At 34.2% G+C, this 18,300-nt stretch overlaps 1 protein-coding gene across 1 annotated transcript; it reads left to right on the top strand.

The window, feature by feature from the left end:
- The first annotated feature begins 389 nt into the window (after positions 1–389).
- LOC132714297 (cerebellar degeneration-related protein 2-like) lies at positions 390–13,329 on the top strand. Its single transcript, XM_060697134.1, has 4 exons — positions 390–691; positions 5,480–5,592; positions 11,292–11,440; positions 11,878–13,329. Exons 1-4 carry the CDS (start codon positions 649–651, stop codon positions 12,908–12,910), a joined length of 1,338 nt encoding a protein of 445 aa, XP_060553117.1. The 5' UTR covers positions 390–648; the 3' UTR covers positions 12,911–13,329.
- Positions 13,330–18,300: the final 4,971 nt, after the last annotated feature.

Consider the following 18,300-nt stretch of genomic DNA (forward strand, 5'->3'; position numbering starts at 1 on the left):
AAAATGATGATATTTCAATTTTAAATATCAGATTTGTACAAATATTTTCTCTAGTTTATTTATTTGATGAAATATTAGTTTTACTGAACAAATTAATCCTGGACAAAATAATAAAATGAATTAAATGAAAAAAATTACTGTCTTAATTCTTACCGGTTCGCGCTTTGATAAATGGGCGTGGCACTTAACTGATGTGATTGAGGAATTATTGTATTGAAAGACAGTTCAAAGAAAAAAAAAAAAAGATTTTATCAGTCTTTATCAGTGATTGCTACATAATGTGAAAGTAACCGATTGTCTATTTCTAGATATATGAATTATATGTACAGTACAGTTTATTACTGCTCCAATCTCAGGGGTGTTCCTTTCATATAAATAAAGTAAGTAATCTGTCAATACACGAATTTCTTATACAGCATCTTAAGCAGTAGTAACACGAGAAAACACCACGAGAATACATTCATAGCAGATGCTATTTATCGTCTGCTTCCCGTTATCTGATCACGTGATTTAAAAGTGTGCCACGTTATAATGTGTATTGGATGTGTAATAGCCAGCGTTTTCGTGTAGATACAGTAGAATTGAGTGACAGATGGAATGAAGGAATAAGATATATTTAAAAAAAGAAACAAATCGTATGGGTCAAACATGGATGGGGGAGCAGACGACAGTGAGGAATGGTACGATCACGGTGAGTGCAACATTTTTGTGTGAAAATTTTATATGGATTTATCAGTTTACTGCATAGTTCCAGACCATAATCAACCATTTTCAGACTCGTCGAATTATTGTGTTATAACTTTCAGCAAGATATTGTATCGTAAAATCGAATGATATGCGTCGTATAATGTAACTAGCCATATTGTGTGTAAACTTTGCTATCTATCCCGACCATTGATAACTGACCTGAAACTGTAATTTGTTTAAACAAAGTCTTATTACACTTCCGAAATTTATTGCTATGTTTCCTTATCATTAATATTGAATTAATTATACATAACTGCAATTATTTTCATTGTGTAACTTAATTAATAATGTAGCAATTTATTACCATTATTAATTGATAATTTGTAAAACATAAATACATATTTTACATGAGGCCACATATCCCTTGGCAAAATATGTCAATTATGTAGTAATTATTTCCTTGTAAATGTCAGAAAATATCCCGTGCAATTTAAGTTGTAGTGTAACATGTATGTATACGCGTTAGAATTGTAATGAAATGCCTTGTACATGTATGTACGTATATTAAACTACAATATAAGGTTGCTAGACAACGCATTTTGCAGCAAAGCACGTGTTAAAAAAAGTTGTACTCGGCAACGTACTTCTATGAAAATAAGTTCTTAGCTTTACTAATTTCTGCTATCTTCAAATGGTTCTGAGAACTTTTTCTCTTAAAAACGGTATATAAGTAATTCAGTAAGTGTTAAATGTGTCAAACCAGAGATGAGTGCTTTCAGGTTCTCATTATTTCTCTGGTTTGTTTATGATAAGCACTCGTATATTTGTTGTGATTGAACTTAAATGTGGACGCTCAAATTTGCACTTGATTTAAAGGTCCACTTTGGGGTCTTGCCAGTTCTTACAAGCTGAGTTGAACTTTTCATTACGATGAACGGCAGTGCTTCATGAGCATGAGAACATACATCGCTAGTTTGTGGAAATAATAACAATTTTACAAGGACATAAGTGCATACTTGTCCTATTGAAACCTTGGCGATAGTAAATAGAAATACATGTAATGCATTTTTTTTAAGTATACAATCATATAGAATAGGTTTAACGTTTTCCTTGATGCTATCAGATAATCTCCAAACAAATTCTTGAACATTTTTCCTGCAGTTTGGAATAATCAATACAATACATTCATATAGCGACTAGAGGAGTAGTCAATCAATGATTTCTCTCCAAGAATGACTCACGCTGTTCAATACTAATATACATTGTATGCTGGCCTCTATATTCTCTGTCAATCCAAATCTCTACTATATTAATTCAGTTATTATCAGCAAACACAGTTGACAGGAATCTAAGGTCAGCATTGTATAAAGACCCATTATATGACACGGTACTTTGTATGACATTTTGTTATTGCAATTCCAATAGAGAGTTTCAGGGTTTATTTGCCCGGACTTCTAAATTCCAATAGCACGTGTCTCCCCATTCTCCTGTAGCGTGTCTTTTATTGTATAAATCAATATCCAATATATCGTTGTCACTTTAATGTAAAAGAGCATCGGACATGCATGCATTATATATGATTATTGCACATACTGCACATGCAAGATTGCAGAGTAAAAATGCTATAAAATTGTTCTTGCGGTTAGAAATTCTTAAATATGTGCAGCGTCTTAGATATATTCAACATTGGTTTTTATATGTACATTTTTTTTAATAACAGTTTTAAGAAAAGCAGTAAACGGATGTTAATAAGTTTTGCACTGGATCACGTGGGGTTCATTGAACGCCGCCTTTCCTTGTTGATCTTGTTTATCATATTTTTGCACTAAACAACTGCAAAAAAATTGATAAAACGGAAGAAAAAACCATTATGAACCATTCATTAAGCAAAACTACAACTTCTCGAAATATGGAACCTGTATACATGTATTATATTAATGATGCATTTGCCAAGTTTGGAGATGTATGTTGACCTTTAGAATGTTGAAATTATATGTATATATACTCTGTATAATAGTCAGTGGTGATATGTCTTGTCATCGATGCTGTAAATTGTGGGATATTTTAGCAAACAGATATATAGACACATATATAGACACATATATTGACACATATATAGTCACATTTATATACACATATACAATCAATGTATTGCATATTTTAAAAAGATGTATATACAATAAGTTAATTATATTTCTGAACAAAAAAATACATAATTATACTCGTTTGTAAATATTTCCCTTTTTGACCTTACGATCAGTAATTGTCATCTCAATAACTAAATGAACATAACAGTTATAATTTACATTAGTGGTCCAGACGAGGTTCATGTTATTGAACTTTGTAAAAAAAAAAGAAAAGAATGAATGTAGATCTTTTTACGATACGATATTTCCATAGATACGGAAGTAGCATTTCGCGCATGCGCACTCTGCGTATGGCAAAAAGTAATGACGAAAGAATAGATTTATTAACAATTTGATATAATTCAAATTATTAACCGTACGTTTAGAATAGTTTATTTTTTATAAACAACCGAAGCGATGGTGAATTTACATAATTAACTTGAACATTTTATCATTCTTTCATAATTGGTGCATACGGTTCTTGCAGCATACAAGCGTAAGAATTTTACCATCTCTTGCAGAAATGCGTCACTTGGATATATCTAGAACTAAGAACGAATATTGTTTAAACTAAGATTAAATATTACATAGAATTAATTTCTTTTAAATAGATAAGTAATAGAAATGTTAATGACGATTGATCCAGGCACTGACACGGTTTATATAGATCTATTCACTCTGCTTTTAATCGTGGATTGATACAATATGAAAACAGCTTTTCGAAATATTAAAAACTGTTTAAGATAACATTTGAGCCGCGTCAAGACAAAACCAACATAATGGGTTTGCGACCAGCATGGGTCCAGACCAGCCTGCGCATCCGCGCAGTTTGATCAGGATCGATGCTGTTCGCTATCGGTTACTTTACTTGTTTTATAGAGTTTGTAAGCGAACAGCATGGATCCTGAACAGACTGCGCGGATGCGCAGGCTGGTCTGGATCCATGCTGGTCGCAAACCCATTATGTTGGTTTTGTCGTGACGCGGCTCATTTAAAGGTTATTGATTAACAGCAATGTCGTATCTATCAAATAATTGTTTCACGTTTTCATATATTATGAGAGTTACAAGTGTTGCTGATTGTTTCACGTTTAATGACTCACATTGCGTAGTAATTTTCTCATTTTGTGGAAAATGAGTTTTCTCGGAATATTTATTGCTCGTGCTCTTACCCTTGTTCATTCTTAATAACTTATTAACGGGGCACGTGTTTTACAGTTAACGTTTGCACGCGCTGCTCTTACAAAATTATGTACACATAGTCCCCAAAGTCAGGAACATCTATTTTCGGTTTCACTTCTCCAAAATGAGATTATGTACAACACGATATTCATACGTTTTCAGTCAGTACCACTTTTTTTAGACCTTCAAGTAACAAAAAGGTCAAAGGACCGGGTCGAACATAAGCATGGTTACAAATGTTCTTTTTTTTTAATTTGATAAAAGGCCAGACGTTTATAGCAAAAAAAAGTTATTTTTTTAAACGCGTATATCCATCTAATATCTAAGCTAAGAGAAAATGCCGCGTGCATACAGGCAAACATCGTATATCTCCTATTTGAACAGTATATTTTTTTATTATTTTATTTATTTATTTATTTATTTATTTATTTATTTATTTATTTATTTATTTATTTCAAATAAACCTTTTCTGTTTAATTAGATTTCCATTACAGATTATCTGCTGTAAAAAAGGGCTTAACGTTGCTGTTTTTTAAATAACAAAATTTATCAGGAAAAAAGAACACGTTAGCATTAATAACTGACCAAACGCGACACATCTCACTTATTCACTGTCACATTTACATTGTATGACAGCTTTGGATTTTTTTTTATCATATTCACGTTGAATAAGCATGAAACAGTTCTGTATTTAACGGGACTTAAAGCAAGAATTAGAAAAAGATTTATATTAAAGCTGCTACTGGAATTTCCAATTATGTTCATTATATCTCTCACGAAACATTCTATACATTTAAAAGTTCGTGTAAATTTTCCGTAATGGAAAGCGAATTTCGTGTTGTTCCGTGTCTTGTCGGCAGTTATTTTATTTTAATAAGCCAGGGGGCGCAGTCAAAATGGATATATAACGACAATATAAATGTTACATAGCTCTAAGAGTTTCATATACATGTATTTTGTTAATTCTCTTGTAATGCTATGTACTTGTCTTTAACTTACTGGAACCAAAAGGGATGAAGTTTACCACCAGTATATAACAAGGCCAGCCTGTGCGCACATTCATGCAGTCTAACCAGGCTCTATACTGCTGGTAGCTCATTTTTTCACATTGTTCAAATCCCTTAAAAATGAACAAGACCATTTGAGAAATTCAGCAGTAAAAAGGTTAATCAATTTGATGAATAATTTTAAATATGATTCAACGCTTATTAGAGTATATTGATGTTCAATCATATACATCAAATTAAATTATTGACCGTGGTAAAGCCAGTGACCCTGTCAGAAGAAGTGCTGTTGCAGATCATTTTCATCATCGTCGTCATCGTCATCATCATCATCATTTCTTCTTCTTCTTCTTCTTCTTCTTCTTCTTCTTCTTCTTCTTCGCCTCCTTTACTTTTATTATTTTATATCATAATGCTCTTCTTTTTATTTCTGTTTGCATTTGGTGCAATTTTTATGTGTGATAATTGTTATCTATTTAAGACTTGCAACTGGCGGCGGAACTTGGTAAAGCGTTGTTAGAGAGAAACAGAGACCTGGAGGAGAAGTTGTTTCAAGCACAGCAAGCAACTGAAGATCAACAACTTGAAATAGATGTAAGAGAAATATTTAAGTCATATACATATGTTAAGAAAGCCAAATGTTTCGACACTGTGCAATGCATTACTTCTCTGGTGTTAACCACCACGACCTTTCGTGGCAGACAGACACATTTTAATGGCTGCTGCATGCGATAGTGATACTATAATCGTCTGTATGAAAGTAGATAATATCAACAAGTCTAATTTAAGAGACTTGTATGCTGCTATATTTAGAAATCTGCAGACATCAAACTGGTGTTATTTCAAATCGATTCTCCAAGAAAAATACATAACTGCCGCATTAATGCTATTGTGAGCTATGTTCAAACACTGAGGCCATATTAAATGCTTGTGATACTTGTACGGTTTGTCTCATGCATTTCTTCGGGCATATCATTGATGCAGTATAAAATTGTAATTTCAAAGCAAAATTAAATTCATTGAAGGATATGAATTTATTTTTAAAGCTTACGTAAGCATTCGTTCTGAACTTCTCACCGTTTTATTCGCTTCAGTTAACTTTTTGGAGTACATGCAAGTAGATATTGTTGTAGCATAATACAGCACGTTTCATATTCTAGTATTTTTACAGTAATTACATTTACAAGAATGACCGCCAGCCTTCTATTCTATATCGATTTGATTGTGGTCTACAAACGCAAATGATACGAATTCCGTTATTACAACGAGACCTGTTCGGGAACTTGGGGTCTACTTCAAATATAAATCTAAACGAGTATGCGCCTTTAACTTTTATTTCCTTGATAAACGTCAATAAGCGTTGATAAGCGTTGATAAGCGATTCTCTGAAAATATTCATTTACAATTTGTACTTCTCAATAAATAATAAACATAAAAACATTCACATCATCAATAAATTATATATGAATTACACAATAAATCTAATTAGAACTTTTGTACCTTTAAATTTAAATCTTACTGTAAATTATCTTTTAAAAACAATTGCATTTTACTGTTAAATTAAACATACCGATTTTGACTTGTCTCAATACATCAAGTTCCAGATTTAAACCGACGAGATTCTCAATAACAAAACAAAACAAAAATGATGACGTCGACATAAACATCTTACGTCGCGTAAAGTAGCGTAACATATTGACGCCATTAACAACGTTCACAAATCTGAAGTACTTAGAAATCAATACGTTTCTAACAGTCCTCGCCATGAAATTACTCTTAAATTTCATCAAAATTCGCAATAATAAGTACATGACATTGTACAATAAAGAGACAAAATTGACCTTTGCCAACTTAAAAATATGTATATTCGAATGGTAAAGTTAAAGCTTAGCTTTCAAACTTTAAAATGTCAATAAGCAACATGAGTATGACTAAGGTGAACTTTCAAGTAGACACAATTTAGTAATAGATTTCACTGATTCAGTGTCTTTGTATTTCACAACACAACTTCTAACATGTCCATCTCGGCTTTCTCTATCTGGATAACACGTCCTAAGGGCCATTGTCCCCTTGTAGTATTCTCGTCAGAAACTAACACAATGTCACCAACACGCAAATCTGTAGTTTTCCTCTGCCATTTTGAACGACTTTGCAGGGACGGTATGTATTCACGGACCCATCTTCTCCAAAATATATTAGCCAGATATTGTACTTGTTTCCACCAACGCTTTACATAATTGTCTTCATTCTTAAACACTCCCTTTGGAATACTGCTGTTAGATTTCATTAATAGTAACATGTTTGGAGTTAAGGCTAACAAGTCATTTGGGTCGTCACTAACAGGGGTTATTGGTCTATCGTTGAGTACCCTTTCGGCTTCTGTCATCAAAGTAAGAAGCTGCTCATCTGTAAGAAGTTGTTGCTTGATTAATGATTTCAAAATAGTTCTCGTAGAACGAATCAGTCTCTCCCACGCTCCTCCTCGGTGACTTGCTTGAGGTGGGTTAAAGTTCCACTTAATTTCTTTTTCAGTCATAAATTTTCCTATTTTCGAATTGTTCCATTCTTGAATCGAGTGTCTTAATTGACGATCACCGCTCACAAGATTTGTTCCATTATCACTGTACACCTTCTTCGGATATCCTCTTCTAGCCGTAAAACGCTGAAATGCTGCGATGAAGGAGTCAGTTGTCAAAGTGTGTGTAACTTCAAGATGTACTGCTCTAGTTGCAAGACACGTGAAAAGACAACCGTATCTCTTTACATGTGTACGCTCTGCTTTTACAATAAGTGGTCCAAAGTAATCAATACCTACATTCGTGAACGGAGGTTCATCTGGTGTCGTCTGCTCGGGTAGGAGAGGGGCCATCTGTTGAGTCATCAATGGGGTATGTTGTCGTCTGCATATAATGCAATTCTTTACAATATTTTTCACTGCACTAGGTCCCTGAAGTATCCAGTATTTTTCACGGGATGCTGTTTCCCGACGTGACCATTATTTTCATGTATGTGTCGTATTATGTCGTATTATCAATCTTGTCACGGTATTTTTATTGGGTAGTATCACTGGACAATTACTCTGGTTGCGAGATTGAAGTCGACCCTGTACCCGAATGAGGTCATCATATATCATAGGATTCAATGAAGCTATACTACTGTCCTTTTTGACCGGCTTAGAATTTTGTAAATTGTTAATTTCACTGGAAAATGCTGTTTTCTGTACATACAACATTATATTATGCTCCTGTCTGGATTTCTTCTAATGTTAAGTTGCCATCTACCATTTTCAACTTGTGTTTTAGGTATCGCTGTCTGCAGAAATTCTTGTATCTTAGCAACCATGCGACTGCTCTTCTTAGTTTCGTCCAGCTACAATAGCGATCTATAATGCTATCTAGGCATTCAGCTGCAGAAGTTTTATTAATCAGGACTTCTTTCTTGACCTCGTTATCATTTTCTGCTACTTCCGGCGGAAGTGGATTTTTTGTCCATTTTTCAGAGTCTTGCTGAAGAAACATAGGTCCATTTAACCATAAATTAAGTTTTTCACTATCGTATGCACTTATTCCTCTGGAAGCTATGTCTGCGGGATTCGAACTTGTGTGTACATGGCGCCACTGGTCTGGGTAAGTTGTTTCATGAATTATGCTGAGTCTATTCCCAACAAACGTCTTGAACCGCTTGGACACGTTATTTATATATCCAAGAACAATCATGGAGTCTGTCCAAAAAGTAAAATGGTCAAAGTTCATATCTAATTCTTCAGATAACATTGCAAATAATCTACACCCTACTACAGCGCCAGATAACTCAAGTCGTGGAATAGACATCTGCTTTATTGGTGCTAGATGAGATTTTCCTATCACCAGGGAACAATGTACGTTGTCATGTACATCAACAAAACGCAAGTAAGCGCATGCACCATAGCCTCGTTCCGAGCCATCACTGAATATATGTAACTGGGTATTTCTGACGGTCCCAAATCCCTGTGGTCTGTACCAGCGATTCACAGATAGCTTTTCTAAGCTAGATAAGGTAGATAACCATGATTGCCATTCATTACTGATGTTGTGTGGTATCTGGTCGTCCCAGCCAATCTTCAATCTGCACAAACTTTGTACTATACCCTTGGCCTGGAGTGTAACAGGTGACACAAGTCCAAGTGGGTCGTATATAGAACTTACGACGGAAAGAATTCCACGTCTCGTGAAAGGCTTCTTTTCCAATTTTACTTTAAAACAAATTTTATCTTCATTTACATTCCAAAGTACTCCTAAGGCGCGGTCACAAGGTAAGGTATCATCGAGACTCAAATTTACAACAGAAGGCGCGCGTTCGGATTCTGGGATAGCATTCAAAACTTCTCTGCTGTTACTTAGCCATTTAGTCAGTCGAAATCCGCCTAACTTCATAATTGACTGAAGATCAGTTGCTAACTTTATTGCCTTTTGTTCTGATTCCACAGACTTCAAACAGTCGTCAACATAAAAATTTCTCTGGACTGTAGTAACCACTTCCGGTTCAAATATTTCGGCATTGTCAACTGCAGTTCTCTTTAAGGCATACGCCGCACAACTTGGTGATGATGTCGCTCCAAACAAGTGTACATTCATGCGGTAACACTTCGGTTTCTTGTTTAAGTCCCCACCAGGCCACCATAGAAAACGTAAAACATTGCGATCTTCATCCGTAACGCGCACTTGATGAAACATGGATTCTATATCCGCGGCAAGGGCTATTTTCTCTTTTCTAAAACGAATTACTACGCCCATAAGACTGTTCATTAGGTCATGTCCTTGGAGCAATTGGCTATCCAATGAAACGCCTTTATATTTCGCAGCGCAATCAAACACAATGCGAACTTTCCCTGGTTTGTTTACATTAGTAACTGGATGATGTGGTAAGTACCAGATACGTTTGTGATAGTTTTCGTCCTCAAATTCCGGTAATTCAGTCGCAAAACCTTTCTGTATATATTCGTTCATGGTAGTTGTGTACATTTTCTGTAACCCTGGGTCACGTGACAGTTTGTTTCTTAGTTGTTGAAGACGCACTTGAGCGAGTGGAATGTTGTTAGGCAATTGTCCGTTCTCGTTTTTCCATGGTAACCCCATCATGTAGTGTCCGTCTTTATGAATAAGAGAATATTCCATTATTTTCATTGCACTTTTGTCTTCTAAGGACATAGAATTTTTCTCGTTCAATCTGTCTTTAAAATCAGTATTCCACATCTTTTCTAATTATTCCTGTAATAATATGTCTCTGGACTGTTCAAAGTGAATATTTACTGCACTGGGAGCTGTATCGTCTTTCAAGGGGCCAAGAATCGCCCATCCTAGGCGGGAACGCACTGCATATGGTTGGTCACTGTCTCCTGACCGTACTTCTAAGGGGATATGGGCTGCTGGGAAATCTGTGCCAATAAGAAGCATTACATCAGTATTGGGAATTTGGGGAATTTCAAGAGTAATTTCATGGCGAGGACTGTTAGAAACGTATTGATTTCTAAGTACTTCAGATTTGTGAACGTTGTTAATGGCGTCAATATGTTACGCTACTTTACGACGTTCACAAATCTGAAGTACTTAGAAATCAATACGTTTCTAACAAGACCATAATTACATTTCTGCCTTGTTGATAACTTCTTATTATATTATTCTTTTCAATAATTCCCTTTCTGAATTCATGTGTGCAATGGATTAAAAAAAATTAACATTGGACCATTCCAAGATCATAAGTCTGATAATTTTTTTATTCTTGTTAAATTGATCAGCGCAGCCTTTTGGCCTGAATCCAGATTGAATAAGTTTCACATTTTTTTGTCAATTTCTGGAAAAACAGTTAACCTTAATCTGCCGGAACCGAAAGTGATTATTAGTACATGTTTTTAACAGTATATACATGTATAGAGTCACATCAGTCAGTGTAATCTGGACCAGGTTCTATATTGTCGCTAGCTTTTTTGGTATTTTGATATAAAAATCCTTTAAACCTTAAAATTGAGCCTCGTCACGACAAAACCAACATAATGGGTTTGCGACCAGCATGGATCCAGACCAGCCTGTGCATCCGCACAGTCTGTTAGCTATCAGTTTCTCTACTTGTAATAGAGTTGGACAGCGAACAGCATGGATCCTGATCAGACTGCGCGGATGCGCAGGCTGGTCTGGATCCATGCTGGTCGCAAACACACTATGTTGGTTTTGTCGTGACGCGGCTTTAATAGAATGTTCAAATATAAAGCAAACATATTCTGCAGGTTAAGGGTTTATTATACATTTGTATATTTACAGTATTTGAGTCACCAGCTGGACACTGTACGGGAATCAAGCGAAACAAAGAATAAGATATACGAGGAGATAGATAAAACAATACAAGACCTGGAATGTCGTAACCAGAAATTGATCATCGACAGCAAAGGTGATAAACAGAAGATTGAAAGGTACGGTGTAAATTTTTGCCAAACACATTTTCATTTTAAAACGTAAGCATTAATTTTTTCAAAGGGCCTTCACTTGAAATGTTATATTTTTATGACTAGCCCAGGGGCTATTCATTCATAATTTTAATTACTCAGATTCTAGTGTACAGTAATGCAATAAAACATACCATGTCCAGGCTTATTCTACATTTTTATAGTTTTGTAAGATTGTTAGTTGACACCAAGCACCAGGTTGTTTCCTTTGATAAAGACATTAGGAAGAATAAATATGAACATTGAAGTTATTAACATATATTGACACTACAAGTGCATGTATAAACCTCTGGACGTGTGGATATGTATTTGCACGTTCAATTCCTGTTGCCATGTTTCGTTTTTACGTTTAAAGGTTCTATAACAAAACTGTCCTTTGTCATATGTTTGATACTTTTTTGTAGATTAGCAGACACGGTAAGAACTTTAGAGGAAAAGAATGAAGAATTATCAAAAAGAGTTGATGACTTAAAAGCTGCGGAACGCGAGAGGAAGAAAATGCAGCAGCAGCAGAATAAAGACACGCGCCGAGCACGTAGTCTGGCCAATCTCCCGGATAACAAGGAAAATCTTGATCTGTGCTACGAGAGGATTGGAAATTGGACGTATAATGAAAGGTTTAAAAGTTCAAATTTACCGCTGAATCCCTTCGAAATCGAGATTCGAAATCAACAAGAAATAATCAAACGTCTGAAAGCGCAGAATATGCTTGATAAACGCAAGAGAGAGGACTTTGAAACGGAAGTAGCGTTGCTTTGGGAAGAAAATACTTCACTGGAAGTAAAAATGAAAATTTTGGAAGAGGATTTATTCAAATATAAAAAATTACAAGACGATATTCAAAAAATTAAAATGGAGTCTGGCAAGTACTGTATTAATTGTGGGAAAACGTTGGATTTGTTAAAGAAACCAGGTCTTCAATCAGAAGTCGAAGATGACGAACCTCATTTTAATAGTGAAGGGAAAATTGTTAAAATGGAAAGTGGTGGTTCGATTTATGGTAGCCGTGAATCTTTAGATCAGGTTGCTATGGAAACAAAAGAGACTATGACCTCGATTGACAGCCCGGAGAATCCGGAAGATGCTGGAATATCGATTTTGAATGAATTAGAACTTCAGTATCAATCTCTCTTCAAAAAGTATGAACTGTTGCTACAGAAAGGCAAGCGTCCGAGTAGTTTGTTACTCGAAGATGATGAAGAGGCGGAGAGGGAGCTTGAAAAGCGTCTGTCCAACAAAGCCGTGCAGACCACAATCAAACTGACAAAACCTGGCGATGACCTTGAAAATCCTCCATACAAAATGATATTTAGAGACATATTTGCAACGTTGAAGAAATCAAGGATAGAAGAGTCTGGCGAAGCGTGTGTGACGTCACCGGAAACTCAACATGGCAAAGCAACTCACAGCTCTAGTCCTGTTCCAGATGCTAGATAAAAAGTCATGCAATGCAACATTTTGTTTTCATTACTAATGTAATGAATCGAGTATTTATTTTAATTATGCTATAAAATTGATCAAATGATTTTACTCTAAATCGCCTTCCTTGATTTTTTTGGGATCAGACTAAAGCACTGACCAAATATTCGCAACTAGTCATTTAATTTATTGGAATTATGAAATGTTCCTCTTTGTATTATAATGTGTGCAATATTGCTAGCTTTGTGTATCATTTCTGTTTTGTCTTTCATGGTTACCTAGACTATAAATTGTCTAATAACCGCCGTGTTTTCTTTGTTGTTTCCATTGATATTATTACCACCAGATGATGAGTTTCCTTCATATTTTATATTATTGATTTAAAGAAAAATAATTTTATCACTTCATTTTAGAAATAAATGCAAATCTCTTTGCAATATGACTTTGCTTATTTCTATCTCTCAGTGTTACGTTTTTGAAAGTACAAAATATAGATATAATTTAAGTAAAATTAAAAAACACTTTTCTGCAGAATTGAAGTTTGCTTTATTCAACTTCACACTTCCATTGTGTTTATCGAATATGTTTTAAACTAGAAATGTGTCCATAGGACACAGATTCCTCTACACCACATTGTCAGTCTACTGACATACAGCAGGACAGTATGACAGAGGGACAGACAAGGGAACTCACACGACCCAAAAGTGGTTTGACATAAAAAAACGCGTCCAATTATTCCGATGTTGACATCTTGATTTTATCACAATAATTACGGATTTCAAATCTCAATTTTATATCCTAAAGTATGCTTTAAAGAAAATATAAACAAGCTAAACCCAATTTGCACAATTATACATGCTTACCAACATTTCTGTACAGTTTCATGGCTTTAGGTCAAATACTTGTTATGCTTCTCGTGACACAAGTTGAAAATTGCAAATTTTAACTAAGTCAATTGCAATAACACTACAAATACTGAATTAACCCACACAGCCACGGGTACTCAACTTCACTTGCTGATCAACATTCCTGTAAAGTTTGAAAACTCTAGCTCAAGCACTTAAATATGTACATGTGATACAACGTGATAACACATGAGAACGCACGCGCGGACGGGCAAATCTAAATTTCCCTGTAGTGGGGCATAAAAATTGCATAATGATATTGAAGAATTTGCAACAGTATTGGAAGGAAAAAATTCGTTCGAAATACCTGCATGGTCACACTATGTGGTCCTTAATGGGTACCTTTTGATATGCCATCTGAAAACATGGGGAATATTTAAGAATATTTGTATCGCAATTAGCTCAGTTACAAATTACATTTTACTTCTGGTATTATCTACGGAAACTTTTCTCTTTATACAATATATATGCAGGTCCAACCACGATTTTCGATACTCAGAATTGAAGTACCCGATTGGTCAATTATCAGTTAAATATACAATGGGTTTGAAAAGGAAATACTCATTACTGCATCCGTTATACAAAAGTGACAATATTGAGAGATAAATTCTTTCGATGTATTTTGGGTAGTACCGGGTGGTACTATGTGTTCACTAGAAGAACCTTTTAAATGTGGGTGCTTAAATCTGGACAGCATCGATTCATGAAGTTTCTTCTTGTTCTATCACACCGTCATCATCAACAATTCGAATATCTTCCCCATATAATCTACGACGGAGGTCAGCAACGTTTGTAGCTTGGATGTAAGCATATTCGTAATACATGTTCCTCACTCCTTCAACTACGGCCAGCTTCAGTCGTAAGTTGTACCGGAAACGGTGGAAATTTTCTTTTTTGGCTTTCACGTAACGCTTTGTCATGTCCTCTAATTGTCTGTTCATCGAAGTTATCTGAGCGCATGATTTCTTCAACTTGTATTCTGCTTCTGCCAACGCTTGCTCGGCTGCTGCTGTGATTACTTCATTTATTTTCGTTGTCGTCATTTTGACAATTGGTTGTAAGATATCTTCTTTTCGATGTGACGCTATTGACACAAAGTCGGATTCTAACGAGTCACCGGTTTCGACGGATCATAAATACCGCACGAGGTGACAACTTGCAATGGCATGTTTACACGAGTTATTTACACGTTTTTTGAAGTTGACGAGGTCAATCAGATTGAGTAATTAAAGAGTAATGAATAAATAATGTTTATATTATGTCGGTATTTTGATTTGTTGCCTTTAATCCTTAATTTTTAGTCACTTTGTTATTTTTATTTTGAATTTTATCAAGAAATCTGATAAAGAAACATATTGGTGTTAGGATCAGATTGTTTTATCTGAATAACGTTTCACGTTTGTTATTTGTAAAATCGCATGTAGTAAGAAAATTTCACTTTATTAATCAAATTTTGATTTTTTGTTTGTTTTCTATTTTCTTATGGTCCAAAAGTATTTTTGATCCCAGTTATTATTTCCAATTTCAAATCAATATCATTACTGTGAATAAAATGATTGCTTTTTCGTTGATAAATTTGTTAGAAATGTTAGTAGCTGAATAAAGTTAAATCAGATTTTATTCTTTTATAATAATATACATGTATGAAGAGAATATAACGAGAAATAAACGAAGGGATTTCAGAAAGTACATGTTTAATTACTGATATTGGTTGTCTAATGTACATAAAAACAATCTTACACGATGCGCAGTCAGTGTAGCAAATTCTATCACTATACATGCTGTAGTTGGATCCTCATTCCAATGTCATTCTATCAAATCATCAAGTCATGTCCCATGCAAAAATGTCGTTGAAATGAAATAGAGACATTAACTTAATTTAAGTATATAAAGCTATTTATTAATCACTTATAAATAAAATATTAATGAAATAAAATGCTTTATTTTCACTGCATTTTTTTTCAATTCAGTGAAACATATTTTCCGTCTTTTTACTTGTGTCTTTTCGGACTACTTTCTTCTATAAATACATCCAATGCACATGATTTAAGAGAAAGCCTACCAAATTGTGTGGTCAAAAAGAAAAGAAGACAAAATGTATATAATAAACAGAATATTCAAGGTTTTCATATTCATCATCTTTTGATATGAAAATAATCATATTTCACTCGTGGCTACCGCCATTCATAATCTATTTATTTTTATACCACACGATGAAACATAAATGATTGAAAGAACATCTTGAGTATCCCTATATATCTGCTGAGAAACTTATTGAGTGAATTTTTATAAAATAATACAAATTTACTCCAAAAATGCTATTCTAGTCATTTTGAAACGGTAGTAATTTTTATTTACGGTGCGTTGCCTGAAGTGGACTTGTCGAATCAAAGTATCCTTCAATTACACTGTAAATTGCACCAACAGGCCAGATATGCTTTTATCATTCCATCAAAATATCTTTAAATTCATTCCATTGTGAATGATGACAATCAGTTACATGTCAAAACATGTCAAAATATTTGTTATAGTTAAAGGCCATTTAGTTACAATTAAATTAGCACAATGCTCCTTTTGAAGGTCGCATGCCATGTATTGTTGTTATTCTAACATTGTTTTCTTGAGGAAAGGGTAAATGGTTAAATGGTTAAAACGTTTATTATTTCCACAACGAATTTGACGGCCAACATAGTCATACAAAATGCATACATGTGCAATTTACCTTAGAAAATGTTACACTAAGTAATTGAAACATATCTGAAAGGGAGACACAGGCAAAATTTTCAATTACCAAACAGTGGTCAAAATATGCATTAATAGCCTTTACTGCGTTAGTAACGCAGTAGAAATATTATTATAGCTTTAAATACTAAAAAATCAGGCATTTATCGCACATATAATAATATGTTAAATATTCCCTCATAACTTTTCCTACATATTAGTACATTTTTCTCAAGTTTAATTTTATTGAAATATTTTGACTCATCTGGATGCATGTACATGTAGCTTTAAGATTTCACAACAGTTGTCACAGTGAACTCCCGTATATAATTGTTAAATAACATATCAAAGGAATGACTTAGACTTGTTTCAAGCATACACTATCCACTTTATCTGTTATTGTAACTTCCATGCTTTGTTCAAGTCACATGGCTTGTTTTAAAACTACTAAGTGATTCTGTCGCCGTCTAAATTCGTTCAACATACATGTATATGGATATATTTACGCTTCAAACCCAAAATATATAGAATTTATACAGACATTCATGCTAAGACTTTAAAAAGTCATTTTAAGCGTGATTTTAGTACATAAGATCACCTTAATATAGTTTTATCATTAATTTGCCTGAGTAAGGACGAAAATAGATTGAGAGTTTGATTTTTATTAATTATGCCAAAATGTAGGGTATTTAAATCAGATTATTCCTCATACTGTGTATCATATGTTTACTTGTTACTTATACATATCATGTGGATACCAAAAATAACCAGAAAAATAGCCGGGCATACATTTTCTACAATAAAAGATCTCATATATCTTTATTTTCATAAACTGTTACTGGCTGTGATTGAAATTATTTGAATACATACGTTATACAGAAGTGACAATATTGAAAGATAAATTCTTTCGATGTATTTTGGTTAGTACCTTATGGTACTATGTGGTCCTTACAAGAACCTTTTAAATGTGGGTGCTTAAATCTCGGCAGCATCGATTCATGAAGTTTCTTCTTGTTCTACTAAACCGGCATCATCAACAATTCGAATATCTTCCCCATATAATCTACGACGGAGATCGGCAACGTTTTTAGCTTGGATGTAAGCATATTCGTAATACATGTTCCTCACTCCTTCAACTACGGCCAGCTTCAGTCGTAAGTTGTACCGGAAACGGTGGAAAATTTCTTTTTTGGCTTTCACGTAACGCTTTGTTATGTCCTCTAATTGTCTGTTCATCGAAGTTATCTGAGCGCATGATTTCTTCAACTTGTATTCTGCTTCTGCTAACGCTTGCTCGGCTGCTGCTGTGATTACTTCATATGTTTTTACTGACGTCATTTTGATATAAAGTTGATAGTTATCTTCTTTTTGATGTGAAGCTATTGATACAAAGTCGGATTCTAATGGGTCACCGGTTTCGACGGATCATAAATACCGCACGAGATGTCAACTTGCAATGGCATGTTTACACGAGTTATTTACACGTTTCTTGAAGTTGACGAGGTCAATCAGATTGAGTAATTAAAGAGTAATGAATAAATAATGTTAATATTATGTCGGTATTCAGATTGTTGCCTTTAATCCTTAATTTTTAGTCACTTTGTATTTTTTAATTTTGAATTTTATAAAGAAATCTGATAAAGAAACATGTTGATACTTTTATCTGAATAACGTTTCACAGTTGTTATTTGTAAAATCATAGGTAATTTTGATAATCAAATTTTGATTTTTTTGTTTGTTTTCGTTTTTTATAATTATCTGGGACCAAAAAATAATTTCTGT

This window comes from Ruditapes philippinarum, unplaced genomic scaffold (genome assembly GCF_026571515.1).
Source record: "Ruditapes philippinarum isolate M1 unplaced genomic scaffold, ASM2657151v2 ctg343_1_1_1_1, whole genome shotgun sequence".
Taxonomy (NCBI): domain Eukaryota; kingdom Metazoa; phylum Mollusca; class Bivalvia; order Venerida; family Veneridae; genus Ruditapes; species Ruditapes philippinarum.